Source organism: Oryctolagus cuniculus, chromosome 7 (assembly GCF_964237555.1).
Source record: "Oryctolagus cuniculus chromosome 7, mOryCun1.1, whole genome shotgun sequence".
Classification (NCBI taxonomy): domain Eukaryota; kingdom Metazoa; phylum Chordata; class Mammalia; order Lagomorpha; family Leporidae; genus Oryctolagus; species Oryctolagus cuniculus.
In genome coordinates, this window is record NC_091438.1 from 10,336,640 (window position 1) to 10,356,789 (window position 20,150).

Genomic DNA, 20,150 nt, shown 5'->3' on the forward strand with positions numbered 1-20,150 from the left:
GAGAAGTGCGAATGATGTCGCTGGGGCTTGGCCAGCCTCCGGCGACGGCCGCAATCACGTCAAGGCCATCATGGGCTCTTCCCCACAGGCGAGAAGGACAGGCACACAGCCCGTGACACCCCGGGGGCCCTGCGCTGTGTGATTGTCAGTGACGCCAGCTGTTCCTTCTGCACCTGCTCTGCCCAGTGTCCTGGCTTTGGGTCTGGGCGGGTCTCAGGAAGAATGATCTGAGCACGTGGCAGCCCCACTGACCTGGCTCTCTTGGCCGGCTCGGGCAGCCTGCAGGTTTAACCCACCGAGATGCTGAAGTGACAGCTAATAAGGCGTTTCTTTAGTCCATGGCTGTCAGGTGTGCACCTCTCGTGTGAAACTTGCGTGTTCTGTGCCAGAAGCCGAGGCTGTCCTCAGGGTTTCCTCATGGGAATCCCTTGGTGGGGACACTGCCCACGCCTGCCGATGTAGCCGGGGCAGGGTGAACTCGCGTCACACACAACCCCACGTTTAGTCCACGATGTCCTGGCAGGTGCTAGCACGTCATTCTGTTTTGCATCAGGGCTAATTCACCCTAGTTAACCTTGAACTCCTTGCATTTAAAAATAACAGCACGGCTGGCGCCACGGCTCAATAGGCTAATCCTCCACCTTGCGGCGCCAGCACACCGGGTTCTAGTCCCGGTCGGGGCGCCGGATTCTGTCCCGGTTGCCCCTCTTCCAGGCCAGCTCTCTGCTATGGCCGGGGAAGGCAGTGGAGGATGGCCCAAGTGCTTGGGCCCTGCACCCCATGGGAGACCAGGATAAGTACCTGGCTCCTGCCTTCAGATCAGCGCAGCGCGCCAGCCGTGGCGGCCATTGGAGGGTGAACCAATGGCAAAAGGAAGACCTTTCTCTCTGTATCTCTCTCTCACTATCCACTCTGCCTGTCAAATAAATAAATAACTAAACATAACAGCACATTATCCTCCGGGGTACTGTCCCAGCCTCATAGCACAATGTACAGTGTGTGTTCCGGCTGAGCCCATCACGGCTCTGTTCCCGGTCCCATCCGTCACTGTTGTCGGTTTGCCGGCATCTCCCCCACCACTTCCGTCGGCCCTGTGAATGGTGGTTGAGCATCTCCCGTGTGCTGCCGTGTGCCGGAGGTGGTCCTTGGGAGCCAGACGCTGGCACACAGAGTGGGTCTGAACTTCTGGAACTCTTTTTTTTTTTTTCCACGCCAGTAAATGGAAATCTCCTCCATGCTTTTTTTTTTTTTTTTTTTTTTTTGACAGGCAGAGTGGACAGTGAGAGAGAGAGAGAGAGAGAAAGGTCTTCCTTTGCCGTTGGTTCACCCTCCAATGGCCGCCGTGGCCGGCGCGCTGCGGCCAGTGCATCGCGCTGATCCGATGGCAGGAGCCAGGTGCTTCTCCTGGTCTCCCATGCAGGTTCAGGGCCCAAGCACTTGGGCCATCCTCCACTGCACTCCTTGGCCACAGCAGAGAGCTGGCCTGGAAGAGGGGCAACCGGGACAGAATCTGGCGCCCCGACCGGGACTAGAACCCGGTGTGCTGGCGCTGCAAGGTGGAGGATTAGCCTAGTGAGCCGCAGCGCTGGCTGGAACTTTTTATGATAGGGTGCACCTGCTCCTTGGACAGCTTTTCACAGAAAGGCAGGAAGAGGAACAGGCCAAAGGGCTCATGCTGGGAGCATCACTTTAAGACACGTAAGTGCTCAGATCTGTAAATACCACTTGAGCAGATATGTGACCAGGCCACCTTTGTGCCACTCCGTTGACCAAGCTTCTTTTCTGTTGGGAAGGGTGGGCCCTCTGAAATGTCCACCATGGAGGGCATCTGTTGAGGCAGGGTGGGCCGGCTGTCCCCACAGCACCAGCCTCAGACCCTGTCTGCACAAACCCTGTCATTAGCACATCTCTGGTAAACAGAACACAAGAGGAGTATGATGGTTGGCAAGATGTTGCCATGCCTATAGAGAGATGGCTTTTTAGGGCCAAAGGCAGCGTTCTGGAAGTAGGAAGAAATTAGCAGCGGCAGAACTGATGGCCAACAGAGGGGGCAGCTGCCTGTAGGTTTCAGCTAAGTTATTTATCAGGGCATTAAAGGGGAGGGTGCACTTGGCACTACTCCCCACACAGGCCTCGCTACGTTGCCTACCTTGACGAGAAGATAAATCCTGATGTAGCCTGGAAAGCCTTGTAAGTCGGGATCCCCAAACACGACTTCCTGCTGTCGTATAAAGCGCCTGCTTCTATCTGATCATGTGAGCACTTTCCCGTCAGCAGGGCGACGGTCTTTCCCCTCCTGCTCGGTCTGTGGTCTTCCCTTGGCCGTGAGCCCACAGTGCCCCTGTCAATGGCTGGACAGAGCTGCTGTCTGCTCGAGGCCCCGTGGAAACCGTGTCCACCAAGCCTGTGGTCACAAGCGGCAGAGTTTGAGGCAATGTGCAAACAGACCTCCAGTGCCGTTGGGGAGGCATAAAGCAGAAATCGGGGGGGGGGGGGGGAGAAGACCCCCCCCCCCATTCCAGACTTGGCTGTAGAGGAATCGTGTGTTTTGTAGCATTTCTTGGGGCTGACTTTGCCTGGTTCGTAACCACTGTGGCCTACTGAGTCCCCCTTCAGAGGCTGCTGAGAATACTTGTCGAAAGCATCCTCATTTGATGTGGGATCTGACACTTCCTGTTCCGGCCCCATGGCATAACACTTCCTGTTATGGTCCCGTGGGACCCTGGGGTCCCGCGGTGCTTGCTGGGAGGTGTGTGTGTGTTGCGGGGGTGGGGTGGGGTGGGGAGAGCTTTGTTCTAGAAGGCATGGGTGGGGAAGCTCGTGTCTTCCTGTGGCTCTGTCCTGTGTGTCAGGAGGCCGGCAGCATAGCAGTGGGTTTTGTTGGGGACTACTGGGTGCCTGCGAAGGTGTGGGCAGGGGCTGTCCAGACTCGGGCCCCTCCTGCCTTCTTGTTGCCAGGGTGCCACTCAGCAGTAGTGCTGCCATCGACATCACCTTACACTGAATTGTGGTAGGAAATCTGGGGTCTCCAGGACAGAGCACAGCCAGATGCCCTGTGGGCTGTGCCCCATTTTACAGCTGAGTAAACTGAGGCCTGCCAAAGCCACAAGGCTCAAGAACCCCAGGACAGTGACACTCAGAATGAGACTCGCAGCTGGGATCCCTGTGGGAAGACATTTCGCATCATCTCCAGGCAGTGCAGCGACCTCGGGTTTTAGGAGAGAAGTGTGTACAAACTCAAGGCGGGAAGATCATGCAGTTGGGGTCACTTGCCCTTGAGTCTCCTCCAAAATGGGTTTGCTGGTTCTCATGCTGGGTGCCCAGGGCTCAGGGGATCACAGAGACAGTGAGAGGCTGAGCAGTGCTCAGGGCTGCGCTCGGGGCTGCACACCTGCAGGGGGCAGTGCTGAGAGCACACAGGTGCTTTCTCATCATGAGGGCAGCACGGGCCGTGACGCTCAGCCCGTGGAAAGGAAGGCTGGTCTCCACGCTGGCATCTCCCGGAGCTCTGGCTGTGCGTGCCGGAGGTGATGGCGGTGAGCGGGTCTCCCTCAGAATTACAGGGCTGCCAGGTCTCTGAGACGCTCCGTACAGTGTGTAGAGAAAATGTGCAGCACCAGAGAGAAACGCTGGGTTTTGGTAAATGCCAGTCCCATCCGGTCAGGGCCCTTGGCAGATGTGGTTTATACTTGACATTTGATAGAAGTGAACCAATAAACCTCAAGTCCTGCTGTTCAGATCTGTGGTAGGTGACTGCTCCTCTGGCTGATAAGGACTTTCCATGAATTTAGAAACTTTGCAGTCACACGTAGGATTTGCTCCTCCACTTTGTGAGTAAGGACCATGGCACAAACATGACGCAAGCCCTCAAGGAGCTGGCCATCGGCTTGGGGGACTGAGAGTAACCTGCGAAAGAATCCATGTGCAGTTGAAGCCCTGAGTATCAGACAGCCTCCACACTTGGTAGAAGGTTTTGGAGAACTGGATGATTGGTCACACAGCCAGGGCACTCGGCTGAGGAGCAAGGAGAAGCCCCTATGGAGAAGCCCCTGAGAGCTGGGGAGAATTTAATGCAGCCGTCTCCCTTTTAGCTCCTGGGGGCTACATCCTGAGACCCTCAGGAGATGCCTCAAACCTTGGATGCTTCTGAACCCTATATGTACTGTGTGTTCTTCTACACATCCATCCTCTGACAGGGCTTCGATTATAAATCAGGCACACTCATAAATGACCAGTGGTATCTAATAAAGTAGAACAACTAGGACAGTGTACTTTAATAACAGTTACTTAAGAGTCTTGGAGAGTTTACTTCTGGAATTTTCCGTTGAGTGTTTTCTGACTGTGATTGACGTCTGGTAACTGAAACCGTGGGAGGCAAAACCACAGATAAAACCACACATAAAAGGGGACAGCTGTCGTCACAAGCGAGGGGACAGAAAGGTTGACTTGACTAAGACACAGAGGCAGAAGTAGCCGTTGACTGGCTCCCGTGGGCCAACAACCTCGTGCCAACAGCAGCTTCCAATGAGGACAATGGGAAAAGGGCTCAGCTGAGAGACTTCAGAAAGGTGGTCCTGGGAGCCAGAAAGGTACTTTCAGCATGGCTTGAGGAGCCAGTGCTGTGGCTCACTTGGTTAATCCTCCACCTGCGGCGTCAGCATCCCATATGGGCACCGGGTTCTAGTCCCAGTTGCTCCTCTTCCAGGACAGCTCTCTGCTGTGGCCCGGGAGTGCAGTGGAGGATGGCCCGGGTGCTTGGGCCCCTGCACCCACATGGGAGACCAGGAGGAAGCTCCTGGCTTCGGATCGGTGCAGCTCCGGCTGTAGCAGCCATTTGGGGGTGAACCAACGGAGGGAAGACCTTTCTCTCTGTCTCTCTCTCACTGTCTAACTCTGTCATATAAAAAAAAGAAACACCTTGGCTTGAGCCAGGAGATAACAGGCTCTGCTGGGTGACTAAGCTGTGGACGTGCTCCCAAGGATAATTCCCCCAGATTACACCTGCAGGAGACCCGGATGTAGGAAACTGCTCAGCTCTGCCCTGTGGCGGTATGAACTTGAGCTATGACAGGTGCAGCTGAGCTGAGAAAGGCAGGGGGGCACGAAGGCGTTTTCCAGGAGTTTCAGCAGCGTCTGGTATCTGTCTGGGTGTTTCTGGCCTGAAGGTCCATAAACCTGGAACCTGGTTTTCCCTTCCGAGCTGGAGCTGAGCCCAGGCGGATCTCACTGAGCTCTGAGTGATGCTGAGACTCATCCAGCAATGACGCCCGGATGATCCTTGTGCTGGTTTGCAAAGGCGTTACAAGTTCACACTTGCAGAAGGTTTTCACACCACGCTAGCTGTCTAGGAAAGCCTGTTGGAAACTCCCAGGAAGAGGACCAGAAATGGAGGTGTCATTCGCAAAGACGATATTTGAATATACAAATGCGGGCGAGGCTTGAGGAGGATGACTTAGGTCTAACAACGGGCAGCCCCCGAGGGAGGTGTAGGTAGCGGACATGCAGACAGCGTGCCTGGTGCTTGGAGGAGGGAGGGAACCAGGAGATGGGAGGTGGGGGTGGACTGTTGTCATGGTAATTCCACCCCCACTGACTGTGCTCCCACCCTCAGGTGTTAGGGTGGCAGTGGGGATGTTGATTTCTGGGTTACGTGGCACCTACTGGGCAGAGTGAAAAAGCTTGTGAGAAACAGTCAACCTTCTTGGTGCCTTCTCACACCTCAAGTCAGTCCTGTCTCCGTTTCTTGTCTGGTGGGGGGATTTACCCTTAGGAGTTATTTAAGGAGGTTTGTGCCATGAAGAGCTATTATTATTGCTGTCTATGGCAATATGAATGGACCTGAATTCCTGACCGAGATTGCCACACATAACAGTATCCAGTTCCTAAAGCATGAAGGTATTCAGATGAATTAAATAGCTAAAAAAAAAAAAGTGATCTCTTTAAAAAAATCACATTCAACCTGGTATTTGAAAAGCTTCAGACAATTTTGATAATTCATATCTAGCAATTCTCTGCCAGTCATATTTTTTTAACTGAATAGTTCTTAATGACTTTGGTGGTTTTTGAAACAGTTGCTGTCAAGAGAATTTTAAAAAATATTAGTCTCTTTCCTTCTGTTCTTGCTCCCTTGGGAACCAAACACTAAAATCTGTTTCCGTAACAATTTTTCCTTTTTTCTTGGGAAGATTGTCTACTTGCTGTATTTGGGTTACTAGGGTTGTTTTGATTTTTTTTTTTTATGGTAAGAGCCAATCACACCGCAGTGTGTGTTTTAGAAAAGCAGAACCTTTCAGAAGGGGGGTACAGAAGCAAAGAGGCACAGTGTCAAGGAAAACCAACACCCAGTGGAAGTCGCCCCTCAGGGTGCCGGGTGTGCACATGCTTTTTAAACGCATCCATGTTTCCCATGTAGTTTGCAGAGGAACACGTGGTGTGTGGACTTTGCAATGAAATAATTTTTAAATGATCTCTTCCAGTGTTCTGGGATCCGCAGTGACCTTCAAGGTGAACGCCAATGTCCAAAATTTAACCACTACAGACGTCGCCAAGGCCACAGGTAAGGCTGATTCCACGCACGTGGTGCACGCATGCACACACGCACATGCAGTGTCAGGGCAGAGACGAGCGGTTCAGAGCGGCCCCGAAGAAAGTACGTATGCCCCTCACCCAGGCTGATGTCTAAAGCAGGGTGTAACTTTGGGGTCGGCTATCAGTACCTGGAACCTCATGGTTTGGAGAGGAACTGGGTTACAGGAGACCACAGCACCATGTTTGCGAGCAACAAGGCAAGCTTTAGGAAACACAAGGATTTAGTGTCTGAAAACCCCAAAGAGAACAGAACAAACGCAATTTGGCTTTGAGGTTTTTCCTTTGGTTGCAGACCAGAAGCACAAATGGCCTCTACTTCTATTTATCACAGAGACTTAGCACAGGATCTGGATGGTTTGAGTAAAAATGGAGTTGCTTCCAGATGGTTTTGCTGTTGAGAGTCTTGGTATTCCTAGGCACACATTGTGGCGACCTGTTTGTTCACAAAGCTTGGGTGGTTCTTGTTGTGTGGTTGGCATCATTGAATTTGAAAACAAAGCTCTACCAACTAGCATCTAGAAGAATGAAGGGGGTGGTGTTTATAATCTTCCAGTTTTCTTAAACCTGATGTTTCCTTTTGTTAACTTATTGAAAACTCTCAAGAAATGTATTGTACCATCATTCTGCATAGTAAGAAAAGCACCGGAAATAAAACAGAACCTTAGTACAGTTTTCAGTACTTTGGGGTGACTCAGCATTTTATAATAATTTCTTTTGTACTTTGCAATCATTTCTAAGAGACCTGGCTGAGTGCATGATCCCAGACATAGCAGAAAATGTCTCTTGTTCTAGCCAATCCTTTATATTGCTAAATAGATGGACTAGTTTTTACTAAAGTTTGTGTCCTTTTATTCCAATGTAAAATACAGTAACATATTCTTACTGATGCAGTTATTTGGATATTAAATTCTCACTAATTGAGGCTTCACTGGTCACTATCCAACAATGGTAAGCAAGGCTTCACATTACTGCTATATTCTGTTTAATGAAATCAGTTATTGGTCTTATCTATTTTGATTGGTATTGGTTTTACTTGTAGTTTATCTTCATGCCCTTAGTAACTGTAACTCGCTGAAGCTGGTGATGGGAGTAGGGGGAGGTTGCTGAGAATTTTTGGTTAAAAAGGAATTCTTTTCAAAGTTGTAGTAAACTCCAGGAATCTGACAGTTGCAGCTTTGTAGAGTGCTGAATGTCCTGGCTTCATTTTATCGCCCCATTTCAGGGAAAGGCGTGTGGCCAACAGGGCAGAGCAGTCAAGTGCGACTGCTACAGCAGTGCAGTATAATGTGGCTCCGGCAAAAGGAAGTGGGTGGAGTGGGTGGAGTGCCTTCTAAATATCTGCCCTGATAGGGGAGAAAGTTCCCCGTTAATGCTCCTGCCCTGGTAGGCTACAGGCTCTCGCCTTGCAATAGCATCTACTTTACTTGTACGAGTTCTTCAATCTCTGTGATTATTGAACATACTTAGGACCGAATCTGTTGCCAGGCTTTTATGCAAAAATACATAGAACAGTTGTTCCATAACTGGTGTTTCCTCCAGGGGTGAGAAGTAACACTTTTGAAATTGGATTTGCTGGAACTTAAGGAAGTTCTAGGGTAAAATAGAATGCAATGTAGTGTATAAACCTTTTTTTTTTAAATCATGACAATATACTCACAAATTATGATCTTTATTTTATTCTAACCTTTCTAGAGAAAATGAGGTTGATTATTGGAAATCTACTTACTTTGTCATTTCCAGTGTGTTCAAGTCATATACTAAAATGCTGTACTAAGAAGAAAATTACATATAAAAATGTGTGTTTGGGTCTCACGTCAACAATTTTTAAGTACTCAAATTTGCTCCTTTCACTAGTGTATTCCTGTTAACTGTTGTAGTTGTGCAAGCCAGAATATTTCTCACTTGTGTATATGCAAAATTGCTGCTATATGGACATGGTTTAAAATATCAGTGCTTTTTTATATTGAATAATTTTATGGTGTCAGGACCATGGCTGATACTAAATGGGAAAAGGATTATAAAAAACTTAGAGGTTGGCAGTAGCAATGACCTAGTGCAGTGGGTTGCTAGCGTGTCTGGGGAGAATGTTGGTTTCACAAAGAGAAGTGATTTCCCACTGAGTTCCAAGATCCGGGTGAGATATGGATATGTTCACATGCAAACAAGGAAGAATTCTTCACTCCAAAGCAACTTCTCATGGTTTCTAGTGTTAAAAGATAGTGGGGAATCATTGCAAGAAGCCCGGTGTTATTGTTGGGTAGAGAAGCAATTTGGAAAGATGTTGGTGACGTTGCCACATATGTCTCCACCATCCAAAACTTAATAGAATCGTCTTTTGAAGTTACTGGGGATATTATGGGCTGCCTACATTTATGCTGCCTACAAATCCCATGAATGCATTTGGTTCCTTAAGGGGCTTTGTGACGCTTCGCTATGGAGATCTTCTGTTATTATCAATCAGAGGAGATGTGGCTCTGGCAGTAGAATTTAAATGGTATTTATTTTGCTCATTTTATACAAAATGATATAAAGCTTAATGAATAGCTAATATCACACTAGCCACACACTAGGACTTTGCACCGGATGACAAACGTAGCTAGCTTTCATAATTCAGAATCCTTTCCCTATTCTAGGAAATCATTTTCTAGGAATTCTGTCTAGTTTATGAACTTGGGTGTCAGCAACTATGAGCAATCAGTGAATATTGTACAGGAGGCACCGACGGCGGGGCAGAGTGTGTAGAAATGAGAGGTAGTTGCATTTGGTCTTTGTGGCTACATCATCCAGTCCAACTGGGCAGAACAGAAAAGTACTTTTCACCCTCCATTTCCTTGGTAGTTTATTTTCAGTGGTATATTTATAATGAATTGTTGCGTTTCTCCTTTCAAAGAAAATGGAATCAATCATCTTTTAGAGAAGCGTTTGCTCTTCCTCCCCTTCCCACTCTATAGAGATCCCCACTTAATAGGCTTTTGGGTTCCCCTTGATTTATTGCCAATAACTTCCTGGCATGCCTGCTGTGCCTCCTTCCTAGCCTGAGAGGGGGCTATTTATTCAAACTTTTTCCTCTTCTGTCTCGGGAAAGGTTGCTGCTTTCGACACTGAGCACCTATCTGGGATGTGTTTGACTCATTAGCTCTCCGTGTGTCCTTTGCTGTTTGTCCCTCCCTCTCAATGCGACCTGTTTGTCCAGTGAAGTCTTACGGTCCATTCTTTCTCTGGCTTGTTAGAAAGATACCCTCTGTCAATTCAGACAGCACAGGGACTTCCTGAAACTCTTCTTGTATTCTTGAATCTGGCTGCTTTAAATTCTTAGTTTCACCTGTTGGACACATTCGTGAAGTTAGGAGGACTGGTCTCCCCTTGGCTACAATGTTTTTCTTGTGGCTTGCGGTTTGTGGTTTATAAAGTGAGTTGTGTACACAGAGGGAAATGCCTCATCTTCTGTCTCGTGGTTCCTCCCTTAAATACTCAATTGGTACCAGCTGGACGCCACAACCCAGTGCATCAAATCTGTGGGTTTAATCAGAGAACTCACGGCCCGAGGGTGCGCGTCCAACCCTCTGGTATCTGGGTGCAATAGACAAGTTGTGCCTCTTTTGAAAAGCGTCGTAGAATCGCTCCTTAGAAAGTAAAATGAGTGCTTCTGTAACATAGATTTACGATTCTGCTCGTCTTAACTGTTGATCCCAAATGAGCATCAGTGTTTTCAGCTCCAGTCTGCCTTGGCTTTGGTCCTCTCTTAATTAGCCCTAGGGTGATAAAACCTGGCAAAGGCTGGGACCCTGCCCTTGAGGTGGGCACAGAGTTTGCAGGGTTAGCGAGGATCACAGGAAGGCAAGAGAGTGAGGAGGTGCGGAGGAGGCACTAGAGGGGCCCAGGTGCAGAACCTGATGTGCCGGAGACGTACAGGCTGCTGGCCCCCGGGCTTCACAGTTGGGCAATATCATCTTCGGTATCCACTGAGCAGGGCTGAGATTTGAGTGTCCCTGCAGCTGATTGGATCAGCACTCCCTTGGGTGACACAGGAAGGCTTGGCTGGTGGTCTGTCTCGAGAGCCTGTGCTGGGACTCCCAAAGCCAGGAGGCCGCAGGGTGTGTTAGGAACAGGAGCCTGCCCTTGGCATCAGTCCACACACATAGTAGGCTTCTCGTCTGGCTTCTCTCATGGCGCACACACACCTGTATACCTACCTGCCACTCTGGGATAGAGCTGTGCACCCAGCACCAGCCACTGGGCAGCCCCAAACCTGTAGCTGATCCTCACACGTCCACCGTGATTAGGAGTCTGGAGTAGGGGGCTAGAGTTGCAATGCAGGGGTTTAAAGCCCCTGCTTATGAGCCAGTGTCTCCTATCGGAGTGCCAGTTCGTGTCCTAGGCCCTCCACTTCCTATCCAGCTCCCTGCTAATGCACCCAGGAAGGCATTAGCCTTCCTAGCAATAGTTGATGGCTAAGTACTTGGTCCCCTGCCACCCGTGTGGCATACATGGATGGAGTTCCTGGGTCCTGACTTCAACCTGGTCCAGCCCATTTCTTGGGGTATCTGGGGAGTGAACCAGTGAATGGAAGATGCCTTCTCCTCCCATTCCTTCCACCCCCTCCTCTCCTCTCCCCTCTCCTCTCCCCCCTCCCCCCTCCCCTCCCCTGTGTAGCTCTGCCTTTCACATAAATACATGAATGAGTAAATTTGTATAAAGAAGAGAGAGACTAAAGATAAGAGAAACTGATGAATTGTGAATGCGAAAAGAAAGTTGCATTTTTTAAAATGGGGATTTAAGTGGACATGTGGAAATGCTTAGAAAGTCTATTTGCTAAGAAAATTATGCTCATTTACAGGTGAATGAGAAAACTGTTAAAAAATTAATAACAGCAAAATTCTACAAGGATCTGTTTTCTGAGAATAGAAAGCTTGCGAGTCGGAGAGGTTTTCAGGAAACTCGGGGCAGGGCAGCAGGTGATTCTACCACGGGGCCTGGTCCTCCTCCCCGGGCTGGGAACGGCCTTGTCAAGTTTTCCAGGTCTGGCTGAATACCGCTCAAGGATCAGCTGTGGCCGAGGTTTTTCCTGAGCTCCAGATGCATCGCACTGGCAGCGGCCACGTTCAGCCTCCTGCTCCGGGCAGCTCCCTCTGTGGGTCCTGCAGAGGCTGACCGGCCTGGGGGTCAGAGCAGATGCACAGGGGAATGCTTAGAAGATGAGCCGTGCTCACCGCCTCCTCTCGGGAAAGGGCTGTCCCCTGCTCACTGTGTTGTGAGCACAAGCACCCAGCAGGTGTGTGGATACCTGAAGAAGAAGGCAATCAGGCAATCGGGGAAAGTTATCAAGAGCTATAGGGGGAAAAGACAAAGATGTGGAGTGGGAACCACACAGGCCCCTGATGGGGCAGGGAGGCTGGTCTGGGCTCAGGGAGGTGGCCTGGCTCCCAGCCGAGACCACCCCTGTTGTGTGTGCCATGGAAGTCTGATTAAGAGAGTAATTTTGAAAGAAACGGTCTGTTTTCCAGCTCCGACTATTCCTGTATTGATTATTACTTGGAAGAAAAGAGTTTTACTTTCTTTATTTATCTTAACTGATAGATTATAAATTTCAAAAGCAGAGTATAGGAAAGAGTTCTCTCATCAGTGTGAACATCCTAAAAGAAAGTTCTCCCGTTCTGTAGACTACAGAATAAGAAATCGTCTCTTTAAAGACATCAGCGTAGTTGTGAGTAGACTGTTTTCCCTCAGAGGGAAGTTGGGTTTTGAGGTGCTCTGCTTTTATGCGTGCCTTTTGCTTGTTTGATGATGAGAAAGGCAATCTAAAGACAGAGAGCCACGCTCCTCATCCCTATTTATAAGAAGGCACACGATGAGTGACAAAGTTTCATCCTGGATCAATTTAATGACCTAGCTCCAGAGGGCTCGCCTGGGAGTAAGATGCGCTTCTTGCTATTGAAAAACTAATGAATTGACTAACAGTTAAAACGCACTGTCACTTGGGAGGTATCTCACTATTTGGAGAACTGAACTCAGGAACTTCGTCCTCTTCATATTCATGAGCTGACAAAACTTCCTTCTGTTTGGAGAGACATTAAAGACCTGCTCGGGCTACAGACCTCTCCGCTTATCCTCAATCCTGGAAACAATGGGTCTCATCTACATGCTCTCTTCACTGTGCCCACCCCCGGACAGAGTATGGAGGGGAGGCTGGCTTTCCTCTGGCATTGCAGGGCTGGTGGGGCTGGAGTTGGAAGGTGATCCAGGGTCAGGCATGCATTCATGCGTTCACAAACAGGTGTGGCGCACCACTGTCCAGGACGCTCCTATCCTTGCCAGAACATATCAGAGAGCAGAAGCTGATGCCCCAACACCAAGTTCAACAAGGACGTGGTGCGCGTCCAGCTTGGCTGTCACAATGGGCAGCTGTGGCCGAGGATCTGGGAGACCTAGGAGGGTGAGCAGGCTTCCTCTGGGAGTCCCAGGATATCCTTAGAAGGAAGGAAGGTGGGGCTGCTGCAAGGGGCTCTGGGTGGGTGGGAGGCATGCAGAGGCCACTCCCTGCCACAGATGGAAACAGCAGGGTGATGTGCTGCACGGTGCCTGGCCAGCTCCAGAAGGCCATGCAGGAACCCAGGACAGAGGAACAGCAAGGCACAGACTGTCCAGAGGGCCACGTGGAGATGACTGGGATCTCTTGTCTCTGAGGACGTAGAGTCCCAGGGAGTCTGCCTGGTACTCGACGCCAGGTCTGAAGGACTTAATTATTCAGGTGCTCCCTATAAGGAGTCTTCCACGTCCCAGCACTGTGCAGGCAAGGGAGAGACGGAGCTGAATGAAACACAAGAAGACAACTCTGCCCTGGTGAAGATGATGGCGGAGAGGGACGATGGAAAAGCAGGAGTTAGGCGCTACCGCATGATGGTGTACGGGACAGCCTAGTATAGTAAAATGTGGGATAAAGCAGCGTGGTACAGCCATCCGGAGTGGCTGAGGAAGGGAAAGGCCGGGGTGGGATGGGGAACTCTCGTGGTTCAGGGGGTCAGACCAGACCTCAGGAAGTGGCGCTGGTACAGACCCCCACAGGTCTGGAGGAAGGGTGAGGACGTGCGGGTTCTGTCCTGGGAAGCCTGTGTGAGCCACACGTGTCTTCCAGGGCTGGGTCGCCACCTGAGCCACACGTGTCTTCCAGGGCTGGGTCGCCACCAGGGCCCGTCCTGAGCCACACGTGTCTTCCAGGGCTGAGTCGTCACCAGGGCCAGTCCTGAGCCATGCATGTCTTCCAGGGCTGGGTCGCCACCAGGGCCCGTCCTGAGCCATGAGTGTCTTCCAGGGCTGGGTTGCCACCAGGGCCAGTCCTGGTCCACGCGTGTCTTCCAGGGCTGGGTCACCACCAGGGCCCGTCCTGAGCCACACGTGTCTTCCAGGGCTGGCTCACCACCAGGGCAGTCCTGGTCCACATGTGTCTTCCAGGGCTGAGTCGCCACCAGGGCCAGTCCTGGTCCACATGTGTCTTCCAGGGCTGGGTTGCCACCAGGGCCCATCCTGGTCCACGCATGTCTTCCAGGGCTGGGTTACCACCAGGGCCAGTCCTGGTCCACATGTGTCTTCCAGGGCTGGGTCACCACCAGGGCCAGTCCTGGTCCATGCGTGTCTTCCAGGGCTGAGTCGCCACCAGGGCCAGTCCTGGTCCATGCGTGTCTTCCAGGGCTGGGTTACCACCAGGGCAGTCCTTGCAGGACCTGGAGGCTGGGTCTCTCTCAGGGAGGGCATCCCTGGGGGCTCTGACCCAGCAGTGCTTAGCCCCATTGGAGGTGGAAGGACCCTCTCTGTCTGTTGTGTGGAGAGGATGCCCTGGGCCTGGGGCGGATATGGGTCCAACATGGCAGAAACGCCGGTGGGAGACGCTGGTGGCAGAGTCTCACCCAGCGAGAGCAAACTCAGAGCTGCACTGATGTGCAGCCAGGCACCTGCTTGGAGACCCAGCAGGAGGGCACGGGGAGCTGTCTCCTGGGCATGGAGGAGAGACCTCGTATTCCGGGAGCACGTTAGTCAGGGATGAGCGGAGGTCCTGCCTGCCAGAGGGCGAATGTGCCGACTGGCCATGACCTCTGGAAGGTTTTCGGTGGGTGACAGGAGAAGGTGGGGCGCTGCACCCCATTGCTCCTTTCTAAACAGCCAGATAATTGCTTCTGGCATCTTGACAAGCCTTTGCCGCTGTGGAGGTCAGAGCTGTCGGCATGGAGGATCCGTGCTAATCTTCCCAGCTGGGGAAGACCAGGGTGGCTGATGGTTCTGTAATTAGAAGTCGCAGAAGCTGGTTTTCACCGTGGCTTTACCCTGAGTCAAGGATATGGAGCGATTTTGTTTGTTGTCGTTTGCAGAGTTGCCCGTGTAGAACCAGAGGTCAGGGGGTGGTAAGGGAAGCTACCTACTAGGAAACCCACTGTCTCATTCAGCATTCACTCTTCTGCATTCATTTTCTTTTTTCTTTTTTTTTTTTTTTTAATTTTTTGACAGGCAGAGTGGACAGTGAGAGAGAGAGACAGAGAGAAAGGTCTTCCTTTTGCCGTTGGTTCACCCTCCAATGGCCGCCGCGGCTGGCGCGCTGCGGCCGGCGCACCGCGCTGATCCGATGGCAGGAGCCAGGAGCCAGGTGCTTTTCCTGGTCTCCCATGGGGTGCAGGGCCCAAGCACCTGGGCCATCCTCCACTGCACTCCCTGGCCACAGCAGAGGGCTGGCCTGGAAGAGGGGCAACCGGGACAGAATCCGGCGCCCCAACCGGGACTAGAACCCGGTGTGCCGGCGCCGCTAGGCGGAGGATTAGCCTAGTGAGCCGCGGCGCCGGCCTTGCATTCATTTTCATAGAAAAGGAGTTCATGCATTAAAGAGGAGTCATTTGTGGTGGGAGGACGCATTCTCACTTGCAAATGAGTGGAAGTGCATCGGTTCTCTTTGGCTGCATGTGACATCATGGCTTGAAAGTAGCTCTTGTGACACCCTTAGGTGCACATTTATTTGGGAATCGCTCCATGAGGGAAGGCAGGGGAACTGAGTGGCCTCCGGCTTCCTGGCCCAGCTCAGGAGAGCCGCGTCTGAGCACCTGCCATGTAGCTGCTTGCCTGTGATACCCACACATTTGCCAGGGCGCCGTTAGTGCAGGCAGGGATTTGGGGCCTGTGGGAACAAATGCCCTACAGATTCAGTAGAGACTTCAGGTGCCAACGTGTGCACTGTGACCCCCTATCTTAGGACTCTGTTGCTACCCTCCTGGGGCAGGCTGGAAGGGAAGTGGTTTGTGTCTGTTGGATGCATCCTTAGCAGAGGATGGATAAAACCTGCTCCTCCTTCGGGAGGAGTCTCAGGACGTTCCCGAAGCTGCCTGCAGGGTTGAGGCTGTGTTCCAGCTGGTTGCTTGCTCAATAATGTCCCATGATTCCCCTGTTGGTTACCCTCCCCGCCTGCCTCGCCTCTCCGCCTCTCTCTAGGGTGTCCCTTCAAATAAGCCACAGGCTCAACTACTAGTCTCAGACCAATGTCTGGGGTACCCAATAAATAGGACGTTGGCCTTTCCTTTGTACAAGATAGGAAGTCCCTGGTGACAGGATCTGACACATTTGGAAGGCTTGGTTTGCCTGCTGTGTCAAGGAAAGATTGTGTGGTTGGGGTTTGAGAGAAGGGAAAGCGAGAACAGAACCAGAGAGAGTGCGCTCACATCAGTCCTGGCGTGAGGTGGTGTTGGCTTGCCGTGGGTGATAATGTAGAGCTGCTCAAATTCTCACCTATCTCCTGCCATCCTTTCCTCCTACCCTCCCTTTCTTCCTCTACTAAGATTTACCAAGTGCCTCTCCAGTGCCTGGTCCCATGCGAGGTGTCGGGGTTACAAAGCGCACTGGTCTTGTCCTCGTGCAGCTCCCTGTGGAGATGCTAGGCGTCAGGCTTGTGAGAGACATGGACACCTGCCCCCCCCCCCCCGCCCCCAGCAGAGCCCTGAATTAGGCTGAAAACCAGGGAGGCTCTCCTGAAGGAAGCGCCTTATGGCCAAGTCGAAGTCACTTTTCCCTTACCAAATGGGACTCACTGCCTTGTTTTCTGTTTTGCTCAGCTGGATAACTGGCATTTGCTTATCCAAACAGGAGGCACTTAAGGATAAAGAGACTGAGGGGGAAATGGTGAGTTTGGTTTTTCACCTGTCAAGTTTTGGGGACCCATGCGCTGTCTAAAAGGAGATGTGGAGTGTGCAGTTACATAGGCAGAAGGGCTCAAAGCAAGGCAGCTGGTGAGCCGACACCCTTTTTTATTTTATTATTTTTTTTTGACAGGCAGAGTGGACAGTGAGAGAGAGACAGACAGAGAGAAAGGTCTTCCTTTGCTGTTGGTTCACCTCCAATGGCCACCACGGCCGGCGCGCTGCGGCCGGCACACCGCGCTGATCCGAAGCCAGGAGCCAGGTGCTTCTCCTGGTCTCCCATGGGGTATAGGGCCCAAGCACTTGGGCCATTCTCTACTGTACTCCCTGGCCACAGCAGAGAGCTGGCCTGGAAGAGGGGCAACCGGGACAGAATCTGGCACCCCGACCAGGACTAGAACCCAGTGTGCCGGCGCCGCAAGGCGGAGGATTAGCCTAGTGAGCCGCAGCGCCGTCCCCATCTGGCTTTCTGATCTCAACAGACTCCCTCCTCTCCAGGGCTTGTGAGCTCTGCTGAGTCGGTGGTGTGGAAGCAGAGCGGGCAGGACTGTGGAGTCGTGAATGCGGTGGGATCCAGCAGCAGGCCCTCTGTGCCGCGGACGGGCAGTGCACAGGTTGTTGCTGTTGGGATCTGGCCGCTGGGCACCCTGTCGGGCCCCCTTAGATTCTCTCTCGAGGTGTTCTCTTCCCTGCTGTGGGGGTTTCTCTCCTTCCCTCCACCTAATGGCTCTGTGGAGTCAGACACGCTCTGGAGGAGCCTGGACTGGTGTCAGTGGTCAGGGCACACGGGCACCTTCCTGTTGGTGGTGGTCGCTCCCCCATTAGCCAGTGACCTCCATTCTCGGGAGAATTCAGAGGGAAGTTGGGGTTAGCGACAGGAGCTCCGCTGGGTGCAGTGGGCATTAGGGACTCACAGCCTCACTGTGACACTCTGTGTCCACTGGGCATCTTACTGGGCAGTGAAAACCCCAGTCCATCCATGATGCGGGGTGACAGCTGTTTCCATAACAATTTTCACTCTGTGCGTACATGAATGCTATTTCTACTCTCTCAATAACTTAGTACAGACATGCCTTAATCCCTAATTAGAAAGTGACTCATTTGCAAAGCAACAGCCAGCTTTAAGTGACATTGCTTCAAGATAAGCACCCAAGGAGGGTCTGAGGCCACACCCAGAGGTGCAAGCATCAGCCTTGTGACCCAGTAGCTGGCACCCAAGGCCACGCCCTTGCCTCAAGGCCACCTTCCAGCCACAGGGCTGCCCAGGAGGCTCCCTCCTGCTCTGGCTGGGAAAGCAGGCTGACCCCTGTTGGAAGCTGACTTCCTGGGAGTTCTCCTACAAATACCAGTCCTCATGGCCGCCAGAGACAGGAGAAGGAACAGAGGCACAGAGGAGACTGTTTTTCAGTTAGGCTGTGGCTCCTCATGCCGTGGCAGGGTCTCGGTGCCTGAGGTCGCTACAGCAATTTTTAGCTGCCTGTGCCAGGAGCCATTTCCCTCACCCTCTGATGGTCCCAGAGCCTTGTTCCGCAGCTGTTGCAGGTCAGGAAGCATAAACCATGCCAGCAGGGTGCAAGGGTCAGATCTTGAAACATGGAAGCATCCAGATACTGTAATTGGAGAGGCTCTAAGAAGTCTAGCTACTGAAAAAATTCTTTTCCACCAGCCCATCAGTGTCTGAAATCTTCCCTTTATTCCTCATCTGTGGGCTCTGGGAACCCCAGAGGCCTAGACAGCACCTGGCGAGTGTGCAACATTAGCCCCTCAGCAGTCATTAGCACTCATTAGCACAGAGTGATTAGCAAACTGTCACTTTGGCCAGCCTAGTGCAATTCCTGCTGACACCAGGACTCAGGAGAGGTGGCTCTCGGTTGGGAGCATGGGGGAGACTCAGGGAGGTCCCAGGACTGCCTAGGAGGGGATGGGATGGGTCCATGAGCATCGGGCACTTGGAAAAGAAATGCTTTTCTTTGTGGACAGATCTTGCATGGCCCAGCGTGCCTGAGGCTAACCCTGCCTCTTAGGGCTTGTGTTCTACCCGTTAGTCCACTTTTTCCTCCTAGCCAAGGAAGACTAACATCTGGTTGGTGCTGTCTTGTCAATGAGCCTGCTAATTTGCACAGCGAGGCTGACACCCCCAATTCGCCTGACCCTGTAATGCTTCTTCATGAGAAAATGGATACAAGGGTGGTGTCCACTGGAACAAGCCCGTTTGATTGATTGATTTCTGACGTGTAGACAGTTGCCTCCTTGGACAACCGTCCTGAGGGTGATGACGAACTCAGTGGAACAGAAAGGGCTATGTGGAGTGACCATTAAAACCCTATCTTGAGAGCTCCCTTGCTACCTCCCCAGGAGTTGCCTTTGTATTTAGTGAAGTGGGGAGCAGTAGAACTGGCCTTACTTTTAGCCTAGTGCCTGTCTTTACATTCTGAGGTGTGTTGGCCTTGATGGAGAGCCATGAATCAGGAAGCGGTGCAAACCAGGTTCTGGTGCCTCCAGTCCTGTTGGGGCGCCCTCTCTGGTCTTTCAGAGTGGCTGAGGGCGGTGAAGTGGACTTGCTCAAGCGCAGGGGACTACAGAACCTCAGTTGTAGGCCCCCGTTCTACTGCTGTGTTCAAACTCTCTGTCCAAGAGGAGTGATAATTACACTCCCTGAGGCTACATTAGGATCCAAAGAGTCAGAAGAATTTCACATGAAAGCAAAATGTGAATTCTAAGGGGCTTATAAATGGTTGGGTTCCATTGCTTTCCCAAGGTTTCTATTGACTTTGTAGGTCTGAGCATTCTCCAGAATGATATGAGGGTATTTCAAAAAAATTCATAGAAATGTGAATTTGCGTGCAGCAGAATACACGTACATTTTAATTTCATTTCCCACAGACTCTCTGAAATACTCTCATGTTGTGCCAAGTCATCTCGAAACAGATTTTGTTTCAGAGGTGCTGCTTCCAGGCCATGGGATTAGATTGTCTCAAGGGATTAGAACACCAGCGAGGGGCCGGCGTTGGTTAATCCTCCTCCGGCGCCGACATCCCATATGGGCGCTGGGTTCTAGTCCCGGTTGCTCCTCTTCCAGTCCAGCTCTCTGCTGTGGCCCAGGAAGGCCGTGGAGGATGGCCCAGGTGTTTGGGCCCCTGCACCTGCATGGGAGACTGGGAGGAGGCACCTGGCTCCTGGCTTTGGATAGGCACAGCGCCGACCATGGCAGCCATTTGGGGGGTGAACCAAGTCTCTCTCTCTCACTGTCTATAACTCTACCTGTCAAATACAAAAAAAGAAAAACCGCAATGTATCAGGAGAGAAAGATGGAGGCAGCCCTTGAACTAAGAAGATCTCTTGTGTTAGGCAGTAGAGATCCTCTGGTGCTGGCCACTTCTCTCCGGGCTTCCTTCC

General features: G+C 51.6%; 1 protein-coding gene across 2 annotated transcripts in view; it reads left to right on the forward strand.

The window, feature by feature from the left end:
• The window catches only part of PTPRN2 (protein tyrosine phosphatase receptor type N2), a 1,115,035-nt gene that overhangs the window by 518,349 nt on the left and 576,536 nt on the right, over positions 1-20,150 (forward strand). For both annotated transcript variants that reach the window (XM_051857048.2, XM_051857049.2), the window contains one exon: positions 6,477-6,556. In XM_051857048.2, coding sequence (XP_051713008.2) covers positions 6,477-6,556 — 80 coding nt within the window. The remainder of the gene's footprint in view (positions 1-6,476; positions 6,557-20,150) is intronic.